Below are 23,247 nucleotides of genomic sequence, written 5' to 3'. Positions count from 1 at the left end.
AAGCAGGCTCACATTTCTTGCTGTTTTTTTCTTCTGCTTATTCTTTTATCTTCACCTGTTTCATCCATCTTCCTCTTTCTCTCTGACACAGGAAGTATGATGACATGGATTAGGAGTCCCGTGTCTCTATCTCTGCTAGAGCTCCTTGCTTTAAACTTCCTCTCGAAAACAAGCTTGAAAGAAAGATCACCAAAGGCTCTAGAAAATGCACCAAGACTTGCCTATGACTTGCCTGTATTTGCAAATAGCCAACAAGCTTGGGAAAAATCTAAACACCTTGTTATTACCCATGTTCATGGATCAAAGTCCCTTCTTGTTTTCAGATGAATGCTGCCCACTGCTTTTGATGGTGTCTGGGAGAAGAGACCAAAAAATATTCAGAGATGAGGAAAAAAATGGGGAAAACTGGTGCCATTCCCAAAGCCACAAGTTGGATTGATGGCCAAGGGACCTGCTCCCACTGGTCCCTCCATCAGCCCTATATTTGGCCATGTGCCTGTGGCTCCCAGGACAATGGAGAAGGAGGGAGCTGCTCAAAATTGCCACAGCAATTTGAATTCAGGTCTCCAGGGCTATTTTTTTGAACACTACACACGTTCCCTACACAGCAACAAGCCAGCTGCTCTGACAACTCCCAAGAAATAAGAAATGTGCCTTGAGTTCCTGTGGCATTTTATATTCCAAACTTTGCCCAGTGGCTGATGGTTCCTTCCTCAAAGAGACATATTGATTGTGGGTACAGTAAGGGTAAGTGTGGTAGTGTTCAGTATTTTGAGCTTATCTGTTATCCCATTCCCACTGTCATCCAGTGCCCAGACACTATCAAACTGGAAGCAGTAACGTAGAAAATTACAAACAAATCAAAAAAGACTACAGGTGTGAAATGAATCAAACCACTGCTTCTACTCTTCGTGTTTCCTTCGTGTTTACTTCTTTTACAACAAAAAATTACAATTTTTCTATTCTGGACTTACAGCTATGAAGGCAGGGATGAAGCGCTGCAACCCAACATGCACCAAACATTTAGGAAAACAGGACAAAGACAGAGGATGGGTCACCAAGGCCAGCACATTGCCTAGATCTGTGCCTCAACACATTTTGACCGCCCAAAGAACATTCCACTGCTGCAGACATTTGTCCACAGGAATTCCAGCTTGTAATGATGTGGGAGAGCAGCACCCAGAGAATCCTCTTGTGTGTTTGAGGCTCTTGACCTTGGTCCTCTCCATTTGCTGCATATTAAACAGGGTGATGTGATTAGAAAAGTTCAAGTCCAAGCTCCATGTCAGCTTTTCAGAGCAGCCCCTCGTTGTGTGCTTGCTGCACCCTGAGATCAGGCTCTGAATATATGTGTGTTTGTATGAAGATGACCACATTAAATTTAAGAAGAAATAAATGGTAATTTAACTGGCACAAATACACAAGGCTGACATAATCTCTAAAGGTTTGAGGCTGCTATTAAATTTGTTCTCCTTGTTAATTTGAGAGCAAGAGGATAATGAAAAACTGGTAACTCTAGAGGTGAAATAAAAAGTAAGAGAAATACAGTTGGCAGGGATAATTTTATGCACTATCAAAGAGAAAAGGCTTTGCTAAATGTATGTAGGCAAAGATACACACTGTCATCTTAATGAGTAATTAAAATATGGACTTCTAATAATTGAATCATGACTCTTGTCACATTTGTATTTGTTTAATATCTCTAGTTTTGATTGAATCTTGTTTTGAGTTCCAATCTTAATCAGGTCTGATTTAGGCTCTTGGTTCAAATAACTCAAAGTGATGAGCATGAATCTTGTTGTCCTATTACTTCCTCAGTTTCTTGTTCCCAGTGAATACAATGTTCTTTTGAAATATCATTATTAGCTACTGCATTTAGCCAGCAAGACTGGACAAGTGAGGTAGGTGGGTGATATGCTGATGTTAAAGGTTTGAATTTTCAAATAGGAAGCCTCCTCTCTTCTTCTCAACAACACTTGCTAGATTTTTAAAGTACTTCAAATGGCTGACATGGTTGCAAGTTAATTCCTTTTCTGGTAGAGCACAGGGAGCCTTGGCTATTTGCACTGCTCTGTTGTGCTGTTTTTTTTGTAAATTAGGAAAGAAAAGCTGTGTAAGAGACGATCATCTGTTCTTTAAAAGTATTTTCCTTAAACCAACTGTAATGGTCACCCTGAAATGGGATTGTATCTTCAGTGACACAGAGCTGTGCCTCACCAATCTGTTTAAAATTTCTCATCAAATTCCTGAAGTCCCATCAGTCAAAGCTAACAAGAGGTTGCAGCTCCTCTCACTGAAGTGCACAAGGCTGGGACTGGAACAAGTCTCTTCTTCTTCACAGTCCTCAAATTTGCCCACACCATATCAAGCTATTGTCTCTTGCAGCTTCAATTCCTCTAAACTTTCAGAGTTTTGTGGTTCTAATGTCTATTTCTTTAAACAGAAGGAACGGGATCATGCTTTAAATCTCATTACAGTGAACAGGTTATCCTGTGTTTCGATGGAAAAAAAGCTTATTTCTCCCCTTTCTCTGACTAAGATTTTTAGGTGCTCAAGTCTGTCTTTAAAACCATCCATTTTTTCTCTTCTTTTTAACTACAATCATTGTTTTTTTGGGTCTCTTCAATTCCCAGTTCAAAAGAAAGTGACAATTATTTGGCTTCAAACTCATCCAGCCCTGAAGATGAGGAATTTATCACCTTTTCATTGCCAGCCTGCTCAGTTATTTTTCCAGTTCTCTAAGAAAGCTTTTTGCTTTGCTCAGCTTCACAAAGGTGGGTGAATCAGGGCAGGGAGACAACCAACTCTCTCCCTGAAAAGCTCCCCCAGCATCTGTTCAAAAACACCTCTTGGGATGCAGACACCCTTGCACAGGGCTGTTAAAGGTCTCAGGACAGACTGAAAGTGTTTGCAGAAGTGGGGTATGGAGCTGGCTGGAGTTGAGGGTGTGATGAGGGGTGCCTCCATCTGCTTTTTATAAACAAGACTTGCAAAAGGTTGGAAACACCAAAAGATTTTGAACCAGAATGCCAGAGAAATGCACAGGACCCAAATGAGTGAGAGAAGGCACTAAAAATGCTCGTAGGTACCTCCTTCTGTCAAAGGGAAAGGAACATTTGGCTTGGGGACATGGACACCCTCAGCACCTGGGAGCTGATGGAAGAGCAGATTTTACTTTGTTGGGTCGAGTTGTCCAACACTTACACTGTGTAAATTTGCAGGGCAAATTAATTCCTTATTTAGCTGTTGAGATGCTCAGGGTGCTTATTTAGAGGTTCACAAGTAGGTGGTGAGCCCCTAGAGCTCCAGGGAGGGACCCTGTCACCACAGGACACAAAACAACACACACCGCTGCTCTCAAGGTGAAAAAAGGGAACTTTATTTTCTGACTCCATCATTTATAGATTTCCAAAATTGACAGTGGTTTGGAGAGTGAAAGTGCCACCTCTCCAATGATGCTGGACAAACCAACAGTCCATCAAATTTCTCCTCCTCCATAAAAGAATGCAAAACAATAAGTTATTTACAGAAAGGGTGTGGGAAAGTTCGTGACAAGAATGTAAACATCAAAAGGCTTAGAAAATATTTAAAAATCAGGGTGACAGGACCCCACAGCCTCTCACTGGGGGTACACAGCTGATGGCACAGAGAGGTCCTGGCAGGCTCATGGCACTGCCCACAGCTCACTCTCTGACCTGCCTTGGCTCTTGAAGAAACACAGCAGCCCCAGCCTGTGCATTGAAAACTGCACCAGATGATGTAAAATGAGCAAAATGTTCCTCCTGCTACAAAAGTGAGGTGGCAGATATCACCCAGGCAAGCTGCTGGTGGGGAAGGAACTCTATATCCTCCAGCATGTGTGATATAAATAAACACAGGCTGTGCAGATACTTCAGATGTCTACTAATGCATCTTGTATTTATGTCCGACTTGAAGAGATACAGAGAGATTAGTAAATACTTCAAATTGACAGCACAGACATATTTTCATAGAATAAATGATGCTGTAAGTGGAGAGACTTTTCTTCCTTCCCTTCAGGAAATGGGGAAGAATTGTCTGCACTGATATTATTTCCAATTTTTTTTCTCTCAGGAAAGAAAAAAGATCTCACCAGAGATATCCTATTTGTTGCTGATTAGATTTCAGTGTTATTTTTTTAAAACCTCAGATCTCTTAAACCTATAGGGCACCTATGAAATACAGACTCATTTCTTCCAGGACACTCTGCAAAGACCTCTCTTATGTTGCCCAGGCACAATTCACAGTGGATACTCCATTTTTAAAATTGCATTTGTGCTTTCTTTTTAAAATCCAAACCTTAAATCTGCAATTTCATATCGTCCTGAAGAAGGAAACCACAAAAATCCAAATCCCTATGAGCCTTTGTGATGGTTTGGGAGAAAACCTCCATTTATTTGCAAACACTGAAAATATTTTAGTGGTATTGGATTTAACAGGCCAGAAACAAAGGTTCTGGAAAACCAACCAGTCTGATCACTTATTTCCTGCAGAGAAAATAAAAAATAAATTCCCCCAAATTTAGTCATGAAAGAGCCACTTCTGCAACTTTGTGCTGAATTTTGTGGAATGATTTTTTACTAGCACATTTTCTCCTGGACTTAGACCCAGTTTCCCAGAGTAGCCCATGTCTACTAACCGTGAGGGGGATCCTGTCCTTTTCATGCTGAAGCCAATAGCAAATCCAAACTAATTCTTCAGGCTGTAAGATTCTTTACAGGAAGAAACACAGAATTTGACATGTTTTATCAGGTCGTTTAGACTGCTCCTCTCCTGTTGCTAATTCTGAGTGCTCCATCTCCTTTGCCTAAATCTCCTTGCAGCCTTTGGTACAAATACCCACATATTCTGGTTCTGTGGTCCTGCCATGCCTCCTGCTCGTGCAAACATCCTTGTTAAAAGCTAGATAAGAAATTATTATATTGATTTTTTTTTGTAATGAGATGAGAGGAGAGTGAATGAATTTTAATGTTTGCCTCTCTATGAACATGGTTATGTGGGAATAGAAGGCACACCTCCAGAACAGCCCGATGCCGTGCAGTGCCTGCTGTGGCAAGTCACGGCGTCCCACCGCAGATAATCCGGTGTCCCACGATGTCTCCCCCGTTTGACGGCCACATGGCGAAGGGCCAGCGGTCCCGTGCCGCCCAGCTCCGGGAACGCATCATCCCGCAGCAGCTCTCCGAGCACGGAGCTGCGGGGGGCGGTCAGAGCGAGGGGCGGCTCAGCAGCCGCATCCCGAGGTACCACCGGCCCCACGAGCATCCCCCGGTGTCCCTGACGCCCCGCGCTCCTGGCACGGCTCCGGGATGCTCCCGCCGGGATGCTCCTGCCCGGTGCCCGGTGCCCTCCACCCCCGGGGCGGTCCCGCCGCCCGCACAGGTGCCGGGATTGGGCGGAACATGCAAATGCAGCGCTGACGTCAGGCGGCTCCGGCCCGGAGAGCAGAAATAGGGCCGGCCCGGCCCGCGCCGCGCACTGCCCGCACCGGCCCCGCCGCGCTCCGCCCCGCCCCGACCGGCCCCGGCTCCCGCTCCTGCCCAGGTGAGTGCGGCCGGAGCGCCCCGCGGGTTCCGCTGCGCCCCGCGCTGCCCCACGCTGCGTCCCCATCCCCGCGTCCCCATCCCCGCCCGCGGCTCCGCGCCGCTTCCCTGCGCTGTCCGCTCCCCGGGCGCTCGGGGGCCGGGCGGTCTCTCGGTGCCGCCGCGCCCCGCCGAGCGCTCACCCCGCGGGCCGGGCCAGGTAACAGGTGTGTGCCCGCCGGGAGGCGGCGGAGCGGGCGGGACGGGCTGCGAGCGGGGACCTCCTGCGCCGTGCCTCGCGTCTCGCACCGTGGACGGTCCGCCCGTGGGGTGGGATGGGGCGGACGCCGCTGCCGCCCCGGGGGCGCAGGGCCCGCGGTGCCGCAGTGCTCGCCCGGCGGGGCCGCCGTCGGTGGCGTGGGTTCGGGTCCGGGTCCGGGCGCGGGTCCCGACACGGTCGCGCGTGGGGCTGGCGGTTCCCGGCTTGGCCGCCGGGTGGCGCCGGCGGAGGCGGCCCGGGCTGGCCCGAGCGCGGGGAGCGGTGCCCGGCTGCCCCGCCGTGCCAGCCGCTCGCCGCCCGAGGAAGGGATGCCCTGGGACTGCTCTATGTGACACCTCGGAGAAAAGCGGCTTTGAAACGTGTCGTGGGGCCGGCTTTGAAAACCGAGGCGAAATCTCTGCGAGATTCAGGAGTTTCTTCGTAGTCCTGCATCCGTGTTGGATTGATGCTCCCCAGATTTATTCTGGAGCGTTGAAGTGTCTTGGAGAATTTCAATGAAATGAAATCTTATCAAATTTTGTAAATGAAATTTAATCAAGTGAAATATTTTTAAGTAGCTTTTGCTCGAATGAAGAGTCTGGTTTGCACTTAAACATCAAAGCTGATTCCAATGAGTTCTTAATGCACCCAAACTTTAAGCATTTAACTGCGGACAAATAATTATTCGGTTTCATTATGTCTTGCCAAAACTATTGGCTTTTCTACTTAATTTCGTAGCTTAGTTGTGTAGCACTTAACAAGAAATTATGGATGTTAAAATTATTTTACCAGCAGTGGAAACGCTGTTTAGATAAGGCTGGAGCAATTGGAAAGGTTGATGGCAGGAACTAAGGACCAGATTCTTATCTGGTTTTAATAGCATCAGTTTGAATAGAGGTAATAGTTATGTCCAATTGTTTTTTTTTATGCTATAGCAACAGTCAGAACTTCAGGTAATTAAGTTCAGCCTTCTTCTGATGTGAAGCTTGTTGGAAATTATTGAAAGCTATTGCAAACCAGTAATTTCTCAAATACGCTACAATTTAAGTAGCCCTGTAACAAAACCAATAACTGCTTTTGGCAATTTTTTTAATCTCATTGTGGTCACCGTAATTGAATTTGTGAAGTTTATGTGTTATGGAGGAGAAAGTTGTAGGATCACTGCAGGATGTCGTTGCTGCCTGTCACAGAAATGCATTAAACAGTTTGTGCTGTTCTCCACTGAAATGGCCAAGATGCTCAGTCCCTGTTGTTTTTCAAGGTGACCCTTTTTGCTTGAGTAGCTCCCAAGCCTGTACCCTAAAACCTGTGCTTGTCTTTGGCTGGCATCTTCTTGCTGTTCTTCCACTGGAGACACTGCAGCCATTTGCTGTAAATTCGAGGCTCTCCCTGTGTGTTGGTGCCTGCCCAGACCCATCTGGCCTTGGGATGGGTGTTTTGCTGTTGCCATTGTGTTTGAGCTGCTTCAGATGACTGTGCATAGCCTGGTGCTGCTGTACTTGTGGTGTGATTCCTGCTAGAGCAGTGCCAGCTGCAAGGAAGGCTGCTCTAGCTCAGAGGAGGAAACCACAACCTTCAGGTAAACTTCTTGGCTTTGCATAGTATTCTTCATGTGTATTCTTTATCACAAGGGCCAATATTTATTCTTTGAGTACAACTGCTTGTTTTATGCAGACATTTCCACAAGCAAGCTTTGATTTCTCTGGACAGTGATCTCCATGCAAGCTCAAAATCCAGCAAATCTGTCCCTCCCTTGAGCGAGGAAAGGAAATGGATAGTAAAACTTGCCTGAGCTGACAATGGTGGTCTGGATCTATTCAATTAATTTGAATTTTTCTGTTGACTTCAGAGAAGTTTTAACCTGCAGTCTGATAGCTGTATTGTATGGTGTAGCTGGGTTTTGCAAGGAGCCTTCCCTTTGGCTCAGGGTAAGGCTGAGCTCTGGTTTAGGATGCCAAGTGACATGAAAATGCTGTGTGACTCCAGAGTAAGCTCTCTGTTGATATTTATGGTACGTATTTGTTGCTTGATTGAGGCTATTAAGATATATAATGTATATTAATGTGTCCTCCTCTTACTGTGACTGAGAGCAATTAGTGTGCTGTCAGCATGCAATAAAAATAAGTGATTTCTAAACTGAGTAAAGATGTTCTAGAAATTCTATGTATAAAGCAACCAGAGTTTTATCAGGTAGAGTCTGCCCTTTCAGTTTCATCTGTGTTACAGATCCTAATCCAAATATCTTCATGCTTTCTGTCAGTTGTTTACTAAATATACGTTAAACTAGTGATTTCCCTGTTTTGCTCCAGGATTGTAATTTCAAGAAGGATATGATTCAGAGGTCCCTAGAACTGCTATGTTATTTGTTGTGATTGAATCAACTGAGCACACAAAATACCTCTATTACAGGAAAAAAAAAAAACCAAAACGAAAACCCTGTGAGGAACAATGTTGCTGTGCAAGAGCAATTCATAAAGTAACAATGTACTTGTCTCTTATTGATGCAGTGACTTTGGTTTATTAAATATTTATTTGTAGCCTCAGTAACATTACATCTGAGGTTCATAATTGGAATTTAGAAAGACTAATAAATTTTGATTTCATCCTGAATGCTGTTCATTCAGTGTGTTTACATTAGTGCCAAGAAAAGGTATTGCCTGAGCTCTGTGGTCCTGTTTGCTGTGCTCAATCTAGTGATGGGGTGTCTGAGCAAACAAAATACCTGAGGTTGTCACTGCTAGTGTAAATGGCCACAGCTCCAAAATTAGGAGTGATGCACCAAGGCTTGGATGTACCCTGTGGCAAATAGAAGGCATGAAAACACTGTAAAATGAGTCTTGTCAAGACAAGGTATGTCATGGTGAGTTAATTCAGCTTGGCTGGGTTTTGCCATTAGCAGGTAACCCTCCTTGCTGATGTGTATGGTTCCAGCCAGGCAGCAGCCTGTAGAAATGCTGTCACTTCATTAAGGGTCATTATGCTTCATTCATGGGTCCATTTTAGCTTTCCTCAGCCATCTCAGAAATGGTTCCAGGCCTGAATATTCCTTTGGTATTTTAATGGTAGAAAGTAATGACACAATCTTGTGTTATTGTCATGGAGGAAGCACAGCTCCTGGTTGAGTTTCCAGGGCACCAGTGCAGGGTTGTGGTGTGTGAAACACAGGAGTTCCTTCTGACACCACTTTGGGTAACTGCATTGGTGTTCTTTCCAAATTCAGTGAAAAACTACACGAGACAAGAACCACTGCTCCAAGTGCATGCAGATTTAGTGGGAATCCCTCCAGTTCCCCAGTGATGATGTGGCTTTTGCCAGGGAAATGGTGCTGCTCCTGAGTGGTGTGAATGTGGCAGGGATTGGAAATGTCTCTGCTTGGGACAGAGGAACATGAGTGCAGAAATCAGACCCAGGTAGGACTCACCTCTGTCATGGCTGGAGAAACACATCAGCCCTCTTCAGCACAGGGTTTGTTTTGTGTCTTTCAAGTTGAGGTGTGTTTGGTGACCCTCTGGGCAGGTATCCTCACCAGGAGGATGAAGACTGTCCCTGTGTGCTGGTGTCAGCTGCCAGCCCTGGCTCACCCTACACACCTGATTGTGTAGCCAAGGGGGCTGCCAGTGGCTGTGTCTGCTCAAGGCAGTGTCCCCCTGAGTCAGAGGGGAATAATGATATTATTTTCTCTCACATTGCTGGGAGCCTTCAGCAGTCAGAGAAGCAAAGGTGTGTGTCTGGCATTTTCCTGAAAATCTGCTGAGGGTGCAGGTGTGAGTCCCTGACTGTGAGTGACCCTGTGCTGCTGGGGGCTCTGGAGGAGGGATAAAATCCACCCTGTGGCCTCTGCAGTGCCACAAGACCATGTTTTGATGGAGTTTGCTTTTAGCCACAGTGGTTACAGAAATCCCAGGACTCTGGTTCTGCAGGTGCTGTGTGGCAGCAGGCTGGGATCAGCATGTCCTGAGGAAGATAGTTTTGGGGTAAAACTACTTCAGTGTGTGGATTCATTGCCAGTACACTGGAGACTGTAGAGCTCTGTAGGCACCAAATGTGGACAGACACTGTCAGCTGAAGCCTCTGTGTTACCAAATCTGAGCTGGGTTTTATTTTAAGATGAATGTTCTATAACTGTTCCTTTTTTTGTTTGTTTTTTTAACAGACTTGAAACGATGACATCAAGGAGCTTTTGGTGCTCTCTTGTGCTGCTGGGGGTTTTCCCACTGGTCACAAGGGGATGGATGGATGTGGACCAGAGCAGGAGCCTGTATTCAGATGTGGGGAGGTTGCATCCAGAGGTACTGTACACCAGCTGCTGCTGCAGCTCTTGGGTTTCTGTTCTGGGGCTGTGGGCAGGCTCTCCATACTGCAAACAGAAAACAAGTGTGGGCTTATCCATGTATATTTGTATTAAACAACTCCGGAGGAGGTCGGGGAAAAACAATGAAACAGAAACTCTTACTGGATACATTGACATCATCTGGAAGTGAAATTGTGCATCTGGCTGTTGTAGAGATGCTGTCTTTGCCCCAAAGACTTCACAGTGTGCTGTGTCCTGGGGCTGCTGACATCAGTGAAGCTAAATTTAACAAGCAAACTGTCCTGGCTCTTCACTTGGATCAGTGGACATTTAGGTGAAACCTAAAAAAAGCTCTTTTGAAGGAAAGCTGAGCCATAGGTGGTTCTGGGAGAATCAGCAAAATTACTGCCCAAAGTCTTTCCCTCTGACTTCCTGATGTGACACCTTTCTGAAGCACAGAGGAGTAGAAAAGGGAGCAGGGAGCTGTGGCTGTAGCCAGCAGTGATCTCCTTCCCCAGTGCCCATTTGCTGGGGCAGGGCTCAGTCCTGGGCTCAGGGAGTGCAGAAGCAGCTGGGCCTGTTTCCAGTGCTGAAGGTGACAGTGTTGGCTGCTGTCACAGGGGTGTCCCTGGAGCAGTCCCTGTCCCTGCAGTGTCAGAGCAGCTGTCCCTGTGGACACTGGATGTCTGAGCCAGAGCTCAGCACTGCTCGTGGCACAGATGTACACTCAGATTTTCACAAGTCTCAGGCTGAGACGTGTCAATAAAGCCCCAAAAATCTAGAACTGTGACTTTGTTGAGCTGGAAATGATGAATGAATGCTGAAACAATTTTAGCTGTTTAATTAGTTCCTGTATGTTCCTAAATGGTTGCTCAAATGTCTGAAAGTGAGAGATGGTGCAGAAGGACAGGAAAAGGACACTTGGCTATTTTTTAGCTGCCACTGCCTTGAACACTTACATGCTGGCAGACACATCAGTCAGTGCCAGGCTAATGATAAGTCCTTGATGGATTCATGTTGCAATTGGATCTGTTTAAGCCTCGGGATTTGGTTGTAGTTGGAGGATCCCATTTCTCCCAGTCACACTCAACAGATAACCAGTTATCTGCATTATTGTTTAAGCCAATTAAAAAAGTGCTTTTTGCTGCTTAGCAGGGCTCAACAGTAATTTCAATGGTGTTGGATGTTCTGCAGCTGTGAGGTCTGTTTCAGGTGTCTTTTGTCCTTGAGGTACCACCCTCTGTTCTGTAGACAGGAACACACACCTTCCACACCTCCACTGTTATTTTGCTGCTGTGTAGGCTCAGGTAGTACACTGGCACTTTGCTAAACCTGTTCTTGCAGATCAATTTTGCTTTTTTATTAAAAATTATTAAATATTTTGCATGCTTGTGTAGTTAAAAAAAGTCTCATTCTTTGCTAATGCACATTAGTTTTGATTTTTTTAAGAAAGTTGCTCTGAGGAATTAAATTCGTCACTCAATTTACTTTAACATAAATCACAGAATTATTATATTACTTGAAAGACATTAATTCATTTATCTTTCTCTAAAGACCTTAATGTTATTGTACCAATTACTTGATCATACTTGAGGTGGAAGGATCTCAGCTAAAAAAATGTATTTGCTCAGGTTTGCACAGAATTTAACAAGTATAAATAGTAAAATTATGAATTTACAAAGAATGCTGTTAAAATAGATTCAAGAAATGTAAGTTATAAATCAGATTTTTGGAAAAAGTATCTGTACAGAAAACTTGCTTCCACAAGAAATAGCGTTTATACAGTGTGGCACCAAACACCAAAATTAATCTGAAAGCTCTGGGCATAGCTTTCAGATAGGTCAGTGAAACTGAGATCATCACCTTTTGAGAGTAAACAGCAGGTACTTTCTCTTTCAGAAAATAGTTATCCATAATGCCTTTCTAGTCACCTGAAATCCTTTTCTGGCATTATGGGGCTTTGTTCAGTTTGGAGCTCCTTATCCGTGAGAAGTTTGTTAGGTTCCAAATTTTATGGTTTGATTAATACATAGATCCATTAACATGCATTTAAAAAATACTGAATCACAACTAGAAGTGCTCCTAGCAGGTCACTAAAACTGCTTTAAAAATGAGTAAAATGTTAATTTTCAGGTCAAATAATTTTGAAGTCTGCTCTGATGGAAAATTCCTGTGAACCTCATCAAAGCAAATACGTGGGTATGGGTCACTGACCTTCACTAATACTTGCTCTGATCTACATAGGAACAAGTTTGCTGAATCAAAAACATTGCTTAATTTATGTTCAGATTGCTAAATCAATTTCTTCATGGTATGTGGTAGAATTATTGCAGCTGTGCTTTGAATTTATTAAAGAAAATAAGACTACAAGGCTTTCTGATCAGAAACCAACCCTCTAACATATCAATGGTGTGTGTTTTTCCTGATGCACAGCCTTTCACCCCTCAAGTTTATGGGGTGCTCCTGAGAAGAGGTTTCTGTTCTGGAGTATTTTTAGTCCTGATTAGAATAGTTAATAAATATGTATATGCAGTATGAAATTCCAGTTTCAATGAAAGAGCTAAAATAGAAAACCTAATTTAAAAATAAAAAATACAGCATTAGTGTTTGACTGGAAAGCTGCAACATTCCTGGTTTGTATTAATTTTGCAGACTTCTGCTGTGTTGTGTGAAATGTCTCATAGGCTGGATCCAGGGGTTGCTGGAAAGCTCTTGAGGCTTCTGGGCATTGCATGTGGACTTGGGTGAAGCTTCTCAGGGTTGGACCCTGAATAGGATTTAATCATGAGATTAAATCCCATTCAATGGAATATATATGCTGAAATACCAGATTTATAGAGCTCACCATTCTGGGGTGTTGTTTTTGGACCAATTTTTGCCTCTGTCTTCAGCAGGTCTGACTGCATGTTCCAGTTGGATGTTCTAGAGGTGACTGCAATTGATGGGCAGCTCTGTGCTGGCTAGAAGGGCTTTGGGTGGTCCATGACACACCAGGTGATGTGATCTGGGGTCACCTCTTCCTTCTGGAAAGGAATTCTTAAAGGATGCAGCTTTCTGAGTCATTGCCAATGGTGGTAGAGAGAGTTTCCAGTATGAGCAGAAAAGAGACAAACAGTCTGGATCTGAAATGACCCTGGAGTTTGGGTTTGGAGGAGAATTTGGCCAGGAGGCTCTGGTGGAAAGCCAGCAGTGCTAGTCTGCTCAGTCTCTACTCAGTAGCGTGCCCTAGTAGCTCAGGCTGATTTTTTCAGCCTCCTGGGGTGTTTTGCAAAGCATCTGAAAGGGAACAGCCAGCTTCTCCCATTCCCTGGTGTCTCTGTGAGAGGCTGATTTCCTGTGCATGCTGAAGCCAAGCTGGTTTTGCCATGGTTCTTGGGGCAGACCTTGCCTCTCCTTTTGTGAACCTAAAGTGAGCAGAGCAGTGCTGCAGGTCTTCATCAGCCCTTCCAGGAGCAGAGCTCCTTTAACACAAGTTATCACAGAGCTGCATTTTGGAAATTTAAATTCTCTGTTATGTTTTCTGGGGCACTGCTGGTGGGTAGCTTGAATAATATTGTCCTAGCTTGATAGTGTGAAAGTGGAGAATCATTCTGTTTTGTGCTACATGGAGAGTTGTTTTGTGCTGCATTTTTAAGTATTTGGATGTCACCAAGCTCCTGAGCAGTGCCAGTAAAGGCTGGCAGGCATTCTGTGGTCTGTTTAGGGCTACAGAACCATAACTGCTCTGTGGTTTCTAGGAATACTTAATTGCTTTAATTTGCCTTTCATGCTGTGCTATTTTTGCCACCCATCCTCCTACTTAAGAAGTCTCAGGAACCCGTGCAGAGCCCCCTCCACACTCCTGTGGGGAGAAGAGCTGGGTCCCTGGGGAAGCTCCTCTGCACAGAGCTCACAGGTGATGCTCCATGTGCTCATTTTTCAAGGCACCATAACTTTATTCCTGCTGGCATTTGGCAGGTATTGCCTCTGGCTATCCATTGTTTTTGTTCATTAATGGTTACTTGAAAGAGGACATAGATTCCCACCCCTGGAAGTGTTCAAGGCCAGGTTGGATGGGCTCTGTGCAGCCTGCTCTAGTGGAAGGTGTTCCTGCCCCTGGCAGGGGGTGGGAATTTAATGATCTTTAAGGTCCCTTTGAATTTAAACCATTCTGTGGTTCTGTGGCACCTGAGCTGCTCAAATCTCCAAGTATAAATGTATGGCAAACAGCTGGATCAGACCAGCCCTTCAGTGCCCTCATGCCCAGAATAAAGCCTTTCTCTGGAGTCCACTCACAAACCTCACCTGTGCTTGTCTCAGAGCATCAATTATTCCTGATATTTCCAGTTATATTCAGATTCTTAAATGTTGCATCACTTACTGCTGCATCTGAAGATGACAGTAGGTTATTCTGGGCAGCAAGGGATTCATAGGGATGATTTTGGGCTCCTTCCCCCAGCAAAGTCATGTTTCCTAATCTGACAGACTAGGAAGGGATTTTTTTCTGAAGTAAGGTAAAAAATTGCAAAGGCTTTTTTTGATAAAGGCTTTCTGCTTCTAATTCAAATACAGACACAATTTCAGAGGATGAGCTTGCAATAAAACAGGCCCAGTGTATAAATTTTATATACAGTTGAAGATCTAATATCCTGGTATTTATTTTAACTGTTAATAATAGTAATGTATTGTCTACCATTTGAGTGTTCTTCCTGCTTATCAGTTTGGAGAAAGGAATAAAAGAATTAGATTTAAATTTAAATCTATACTGTGCTGCAGCCTGTTGCTGCTTCAAGCATTAATGAAAGTACAGAGAGACAAGGCTTAAGTTTCTTTTTCTATGACTTTGGTATGTAGTGATAGTTCACTCCTTGTGACCTGCCTTTATGTAGTATCTCTAACAAGCAGTAATTGCTCTTTTTGTAGAGCATCCTAAATCTTAACAGGTATCTTATCCCTGTGGAGATGAGAAGATTTTGCTCTGAGTGCTGGTTACCAGAGCATCTGCAGCTCAGGGTGCTGTGGAATGATTTGATAATATTTATGTTAGGTGTGTTGAGGTCCTTCCTCTGCATCCCCAACCTCCCTCTCTACTTTCTTCTGTGTACTCACAGGGCTTAATAAGTGTTGTATCTTACAGGATGCTCTTGTACTTGTAGTAGAAAATGTGAAGTTTGGAACAAGGCAGGTACTGTACACTTGAATGACAGCAGAAAATTAGAAGAATTTTGGTTTACATGAGTGGTTATGGCTCAATAGTGAGTGTCAGGCATTGTCAAGATGCATCTAAAGCACAACCTGAAGATGAAGCCCACTTGTTTGCCATCCCTTACAGAACAGAAATCCTGCTTCCTTTGTGTGTTTTTAAACTTCTGGTAGGATGCAGTGTGTGACAGCTCATGGTGGTCCTGCACTGCCCAATTTCCTGGGGCTGTCACCTTCCAGCCAAGAGAACAGGTCCCCTGCTGCTGCAAGGAGCAGTGTGAGGTACATTGGGTGGTAATGACCTTGGGTTGGGGGTGCTTGGATGCTGTCTGGGAGCAGAGGGATGTGGGCTCCTGGTGCCTGGCTCTGGGCTGAGCTGTGGCACTCACTGACTGCAGAAATCAAATTTCAGGAAGTTTTTCTCATGTCACAGTTGAGCAACTGTGAAAAATCATACTGAGATGGGGAAATGCTGGTATGATGCTGAAGAAGAGAACAAGAACAGAGTAAATCATGTTGCAAAAATAAAAGGAATGAAGGCAATCTTTACTTTGTTATGATGTGACAGAGGGTAAAACTTTCTGATATTCTGTTCAGAAACCACTCAGCCTTAAAGGACTAAATGTTGAGCAATTTTTTTTTCCAAATGTAGCATATTCTGCCTTTGAAACAAAGGTTGTAGCATTAGTTTTTAAAGGAAGACAGTTTTACTTGAACTACTTTTGACCACCAAGCAGGGAAATTCTCAGTTTTTAGATTAGAAAGAGTATATCCACAAATTTGAGATTTATAAAAGCAGCTATCCCATGAGCTTCCCCATCACAATGTGGAAATTTATGGAGCAATACCTGGGTTTCTCATCTGGAGTCCAGAACTAATAGTGAGTAAAATCAGAGATGCAGTAATTATCTCAATTAGCCACCGTATGGATGAGCAGATGATGCTGTGTGATGTGAGACATCAGAGCTCCTCTGTGTTCATACCAGACAGTACAAATCTAAATTGCCAGTGCCTGCACTGATAGCAAGCTTTCTCCAAACAGCAGCTTGTGATCTATTTTTTCCTCATGCCGGATAAAAAGAAAAAAAGAAAAAGGAGAAAATGCTGATTGTCAAACTAAGCTGTGTATTAGTCATATACTGTGCTGATACTCCAGTCCCCATGCAGAGTGTCCCAGCAGCCCTGTACTGAGTGTCATTTCATAGAATGGTTTGGGTTTGGGTCAAAACTTGTCTAATTCTACCCCCCTGCCATAGGCAGGGATGCCTTCCCCTATCCCAGGTTGCTCCAAGCCCCATCCAGCCTGGCCTTGAACACTTCCAGGGATGGGGCAGCCACAGCTGCTCTGGACAACCTGTGCCAGGGACTCACCACCCTTACAGGGAGGAATTCATTCCTGATATCCGATCTAAATCTGCCTTCTTTGCATGACCCTTCACTGGAGTTAAGGAGGAGAAGTCTCTGAAGGGAGGAAAAAAAATCCATGGCATGGTAATCTGTTAATAGGAACAGCCACTTCTTTATTAATTTGTAAATGAGTTAGGACTGTATATTTAGAAATTGTACAGCAGTTAGGCTGATCCTGAGAGCAGGTCCCTGGAGACCTGGAGTGTGCAGAGGTAACAACTGATTTATTGTGAGACCCAGCCTGAGCCCAGCTGCAAGAACTGGGTTTGATTTATCTGCTTGCACTGCCTTGTCTCCCACAAAGGGTCTGGCAAGGCCAGCAATGCAGGGAGCCTGTGGCTCTAGAGTGTTACCTGTTCTTCTGCATCTCTTCTTCTGCTGCATTAATTGTTTTATTGTTTTTTGCTGCTGGTTGTGTTTTTTTTTTTTTTTTGTAAGTTTTGGAGGTTTTTCCTCCAGGTCCCCTATATTAAATTTTGGTCATAAAAAGGGGTGCATTTTTACTGAATCTAAATCAGTATTAAAGGACAAGAGACTGAAACCATTGCAGGGTTATGTGATGGATTAGTGTGCTTGAGGAAGTAGGTATCTCTTTGGTGTCTGCTTTGGTGATCCATGCTCAGCATCATTCCCAACTGGGATCAGAGGCCAGTAACAAACAGGGATGGGAAATGCACAGCCACGTGAAAATCTCTTAATACTGAATTCATCCTGAGAACTGTTCAAGGCCAGGTTGAACAGACCTAGTGGAAGGTGTCCCTGCCTGTGGCAGGGGCTTTGGAACAAGATGAGCTTTATTGTGCCTCCCAACCCAACCATTCTGTGATTCTGTACAAAACAACCCCAAAGTGCTTTTGCTGCTTGCATCCATTGCTAATGACCACAGGAAAACCTGTTTGTGGCACACTGGCTGCCAAGCACTGTTTCCTGTTGTGTATTCCTTCTGTGTTGTTGTGTTTTAACTCTGCACAATGAAGTTCCCAATGCTCTGTGCTTATTATGAGTGAAATTTGATTTATCACTGGTGCTCTGCTCATCCATGGACCCAGGACTCATCACTGATCAGAAGATATAACATAAACCAACTCTTATGCCTTGGCATTCCTTCTGTAAGAGCAGAAAAGGGCTTTGTGCAAAGCAGTTGTTAAATGGCCTCAGGTTCACACAGGTGTTGGTACAAGCAGGAGTGGCAAATGGCATTGGTGCCACACTGCAGCCACAGGGGAGTGAAGCAGTGTGACAGCAGCTACTGAACTCTTTGGTTTTGATTTTCACCCCTCCTAATCCAGCTAGAAATATTTCTCATACTTGATGACTCTGGGGTGCTTGGTCTTCTGGAGATGCAGTTTTTCTTTAGCTGCATGTCTGGTGAAAGGCAATCCTGAAGCAAACACACTGCATTGATTTCCACATAGTGGTTGGGCACTTCAGATACAGAACAGAAGGACCTTGCATTCTGTACTCAATTGACTGACATTAAAAACTAGGAAATAGGTACTAAAAGTGAACCTTGACAAATAAAACTGTTGTATTGCACTAATGAAATGCTATTTAAAGCAGCACATGAAGAAGCTTTTTAGAAGGAATGGAAAATCCAAAACAGTTTTTTCCCTTCAAAGCAGATGATTTATGCTCTGATAAAATTAGATTTTTAGTTAAAGGAATTTGCAGTCATTAAATGGTGCCCATGAAATAAGTCTCATTTATAACCATCTGCTTTATGGCTTCTGCAGAAAAGTATTCCTCAGGCAATGCATTCAAGAACTTTGGTGTCATTTTTATCCAAATACTTTGGTTCTCTGCTGGTAACACTATTAAAACCTCTGAAACCTCTATATGATTTTTCTTTTTTTAGTTGAGATCAGTATCATCTTCAAGAGAAGTCTACCTGGAGCTGCTCCCTCTTTGTACTGTACTTTAAGCCCTGCTGTGGCTGCTAGGCATTTTTCCTTTTTTTGTTTTTTTTGTCTGTCCTGAAATCTTGAGCATTCTCAGTGTCATTGGAGGTTTCCCTGGGGAAGGGATGTTTTGGGGGACACACCAAGTGCTGCTGTTTTCCCAGGAACAAGAAGTGATGGCTTGCAGCCTGACCTCATGTTCTCCCACTGCAGTTCTAGCAAGCTTTTCTTCTGAACCCTGCATCTGGTTTTTTCGGATAGTTTATATTCATCAGAGCTTACAATTATAAGGGGAGCAGAATAAAAGAAAGGAAACTTTGAAGACCATCCTTTCTCTTTCATGATGTCTGTGCAGACATGGAAATAACAAAAGGGCATTTTATAAAAGTGAGATGAGACTTGGATGTTTGTTTAATAGAGCCTTGATAGTCTATTTCCTTTTGATCAATATAATAGTTGTAATTAGTTTTAGTATTTCTAAGCTTTTGAACTGCAGAGAATTCAAACAGCTTGTTAGTGTGAGAGACTCTGGGGAACTTTAAAAGTATTCTTCTCTTTTGCATATATTGCATGTACACAGGCCTAATGATAGCAGCTGTAGCTGAGTTTTTTTATCCCATGCCCCACCTCTCAAACTAATATTTTGAAAAGCTCAGAGAGGTCCCTGGAGTATAACTGCCTGCACAGCTCAGAGCTCTGCTACATAAAGAGGATAAATGCTTTGAAGTCTGTATTAATCCTGAATGCCATTTTATCTATTGCTCAGGATCACTGAGGTGGTATCCTGCAGGGAATAATGACAGTATTTTTATAAGCAAATACCCTTTTGTTTTTTTTTTTTTTATCCCCTTCAGCTGACTAGAAGGGTGCTAAGGAGACAATTTCTGCTATTCTGATCCTTCTCTGATGTGGTGTTGAGGAAGGCAGCTTTGGTTGTGTGAAGGAAGGAGAAGCAGCATCTCACAAATGACAAAGGACAGGATAAACTGTCCCCGTGTTTGGGCAGGACATGGGTGATGTGAGGTGGCCCCTGGGCTGGAGGAGACCTCAGCTGTGGCTCTGTCCTGCCCTGGGACTTTCCAGAAGGTTCTGGGAGGGGGCAGGAGGCAGAAAGAGGCATTTCTGTGGCAGCCTGTGGTGCCCAGAGCCTCCCTTCTCCAGGCTGAGCAGCCCCACCTCTCTCAGCCTGGCTCCACTGCAGAGACACTCCAGATGGTCTCCACAATTCCTCCAGTTCTAATACTGGCTGCAAGAAATAACTCCAACCATGGAAATTTGGACATATTTGTAATTAACCCATAAATAGTGTTAGTGTGTGGAATTAAATATTTATTCCTCTGAAGTCTCACCATTAGTATAAGGAGATAGTGCTGCCTGGGAATGCAATACCTTTAGAAACAGTGTTTTAAAACAAGGCTCTATATTAGAGATGGTTATAATGATTTGCAAAAGAAATTATATGGAAAAATATTATGTAGGTGTGCATGGGTCGAAATGAGCACTCAGCTTTCAGCATGAGTAGTCCAGTGGCTTTGAAATTATTCAGATATTTGAAGAAGTCTCTGCTAAAAATATCTGTAATGGTTTCTCCTTCCACAACCCCAAATCTTTGGTGTGGTAATAATAACCCTCCTAACTGCTCTCTTTTAACATAAATAGAGGGGGAAAAAAAATCAATTTTCAAGACAAATGTTGTGCTTTACAATGTAATTTATCACACAGTGATGAGTCATTTTAGGTGTTATATTTATCCATTAAATATCTGTGGACAAACTGAAATGTGTGCTTGTAATTGCTCCTCAGTTATTGTATTGAGCTGCATAGATGCTTCCCTGGGTCAGTAATTCATGTTTTTAGGGGGGGTTTGTTCATCCTGCCTTTGAACAATTCTTGCATTTAATAAAAAACACCACAAAAAATTCTCTTTTTCCTTATAGGACTCCAGAAGGTTTGAAGTTACAAGAAGAAAAGGTAGGAAATCTGGTTTTCTTTCAGTGTGTGTGTTGGTGTTGAGTATTCTTGCAGTAACTTTTTAAAATAAGCATGACTTCACACACTTGAAAGGTTGTGCTGCTGTGGGTTTTCCAACAGTCTGTGCCTGCTGCTTGTCTGACAGTTCTTAGTGTTGCAAATTGTAGAATTATTATTTTTTCCCCAATGAAAACCTGCTCTTTTAGCACAGAATTTCATGGTGGTGTTGGTCAAGGTTTGGGTGCTGGCAGGGCATCTAAATGGCTTTAAGCTGAAGGAAGACAATTTAGATGAGATATTAGGAAGGAATTCTTCCCTGTGAGGGTGGTGAGGCCCTGGCACAGGCTGCCCCATCCCTGGAGTGTCCAAGGCCAGGCTGGACAGGGCTTGGAGCACCCTGGGATAGTGGAAGGCCTGGCAGGGGGTTGGAGCTGGGTTAATTTAAAGGTCTTTTCCATCCCAAAACGTTCTGTGGTAAACTCAGACCCTGGCCAGTTCCAGGGAGAAGAAGGTGCAGCTGAGGCTCTCCATGCTCTGCCCAGCACAGCTCCACCCAAAGGTGCTCTGAGCTCAGCTCCTGGGCACTCTGCTGCCCCAGAAACAACTGGCTGCTGCCAGGAGTGGCTCTTTGATGGCTCCTGGCAGCTGGGGGAGAGTTGGCCATCAAAGAGCTCATTCTGGTTATCATTAGTTTTGATTTTGTTCAGCAGATGTTTTCTGGATCAGGCAGTTGCTTTCCTCATCTGTCTTGGTAGAATGTGAAGCAGGTGGCACTCTCCTGTTCAATGGATTCATGCATTCCCTGTTCCCTTCCAGCAGCTTCTTGAGTTGTTTCAGGCATCCCATATGTTGGGAAGAGGTTGTAACTACCAAGGTTTTACTGCATAAGCAAAGAAGGTCGGGTCCAAGGGTAAATTGTCATTTGGGCAAATATTTTTTTGTTGTTGTTGTTTTTTGTGGGTTTTTTTTCTTCTGTGAGGCTGAGGCAGCAAGAGGCTGGAATTAATTTAAAATACAGCTATTGCTAAAGGTGAAATCTACTTGGTTTAGGTGTCCAGTGCACGTGTGTGTTTGATCAGACTTCTGCCCCTCTTTGTGAAGAAATCCAGCTCTGTTGTACTTCCCTCAGTCTCAGGCTGAGGAGGGCTCTTGGGTGGGTCAGGGCTGCTTTGGGATGCAGAAAAGCCCTTGGTGTTGTGGGTGTGGACACATTTCAGTCATGCCCTGGCTGTGGTTTGTGGTGCAGTTCATTGTAGGCACAGAGACTGGGTCCAGCCTTGTGGATGTACCTCCAGTCCTTTTTCAGACGGGGGTTCTACTTCCAAAACTTTCCTCACAGTGAAAGTGACCAACACATGTGAGAGCTTAAAGATAGCAATTCTTGAAATCAGGACTGAGTTTACAGATTGTGTGCTTGGAGAATGGTACTGCAGAGCAATAACAGAATTTGGAGATCAGTGCCTCAAGACACAAAATTTCCAGGCTAAGTGAGGCTGATTTCTCACTGCTTTCAGAGGATGGGTAGAGACTTAACTTTTATTTTGAAGGGTAAAACCATAAATTTTTTTCAGAAGTGAATTCAATGTAATGGACTTCAGTTAGAAGCTTCTTAGACCCATGGCTGGAGTGAAGGGGATGGCAACTGAGGGAGTTAAGATGTATAGATAAATTTGGCTTATGCCCAGCAAGGCAATATGTGGATTATCAAGAACTGCAAACTCCTCAAAAGTCAAGAAAATGCTAACATGGTAAATACCTCTTGATAACAAAAGCCTGTGGATTTGCAGAGCTACCTGGGGATTTTCAGCAATGTTTAAGTATCTTCCTCTCTGGAGTTATTCCTCAATAGTGCCTATAAAATAATTCAACTAAAGGCTCCTTCAGAAACCTGTTCAGTATTAAAATGTGCACAGAGCAGATATCATTTGGTGTCAGGAAAAAAATAACAGGAGGGTCAGAATGTTTATTATGCACACAAAAGGATTTCTTCTAAATCTTGTGAAGTGGTATGAGGTGATTTTGATGAGGCCTTTTTCCCCCTAAAAATGGTAATTTTTGCAGATAATGGTTTTTACCTGAGGAAATGAGATGATTGGAAGAGATTGGGAGTTGGGTTTATCCTTGTTCTGTTCCCTTGGTAGAAATTTTGGCTCTCTTAAAAAGCTGAAAAACTAAAAAATATTTCATAGAAACACCCACAAATGTGAGAGCTCAGCAGACTTACTCTGTATCTGTTTTTATTATCCCAGGCTTATGGATGATCCAAGATGATTAAAAAAAGAGCTTTTGGTGAAAGGAGGGGCAATCCTGGTTTAGACTTTTCAGAATTTATCTTCATTTGGGGACGAAAGGTTTGAATCCTTTAGATTTAAAGGAGACTCTTTTCTTTCAAAGGGAGCAAAGCCTTGATTGTTGTTGAGCATGAAAACACTTTTTTCTTTTTTAGTTGTGGATGAGTGTAGTTAAACTGTCAGGTTTTGGTTTCCACAGTGTCAGGATTACATTTGCTGGAGAAATTTTGAACCTGCTCCAAAGCCCATTACAGGCAATGAATGGTTTTCCTTTGACTTCCATGGCATGAGATCAGCAGTAATTACATGAACTTTTAATTGCTGTGGTATGGAGGAGAGATGCTTCCCTGACTGCAGCTGGCAGCCACCTCTCAGTGATGTTTGGAGACTGATTTTCTTCTCAATTGAA

The 23,247-nt window shown here is 43.7% G+C and overlaps 1 protein-coding gene across 1 annotated transcript in view; it reads left to right on the top strand.

Annotated features, from left to right (window-relative positions):
- Positions 1 to 5,341: 5,341 nt before the first annotated feature.
- FSTL4 (follistatin like 4) overlaps positions 5,342 to 23,247 on the top strand; it is a 203,170-nt gene continuing 185,264 nt past the window's right edge. The window contains exons 1-3 of the mRNA XM_050979863.1: positions 5,342 to 5,562; positions 9,953 to 10,088; positions 20,514 to 20,547. Coding sequence (XP_050835820.1) covers positions 5,342 to 5,562; positions 9,953 to 10,088; positions 20,514 to 20,547 — 391 coding nt within the window. The remainder of the gene's footprint in view (positions 5,563 to 9,952; positions 10,089 to 20,513; positions 20,548 to 23,247) is intronic.

This window comes from Serinus canaria, chromosome 13 (genome assembly GCF_022539315.1).
Source record: "Serinus canaria isolate serCan28SL12 chromosome 13, serCan2020, whole genome shotgun sequence".
NCBI classification, from domain to species: Eukaryota; Metazoa; Chordata; class Aves; order Passeriformes; family Fringillidae; genus Serinus; species Serinus canaria.
The sequence above is the reverse complement of the archived record's forward strand: the minus strand, read 5'-3'. Positions and strand labels throughout refer to the sequence as shown.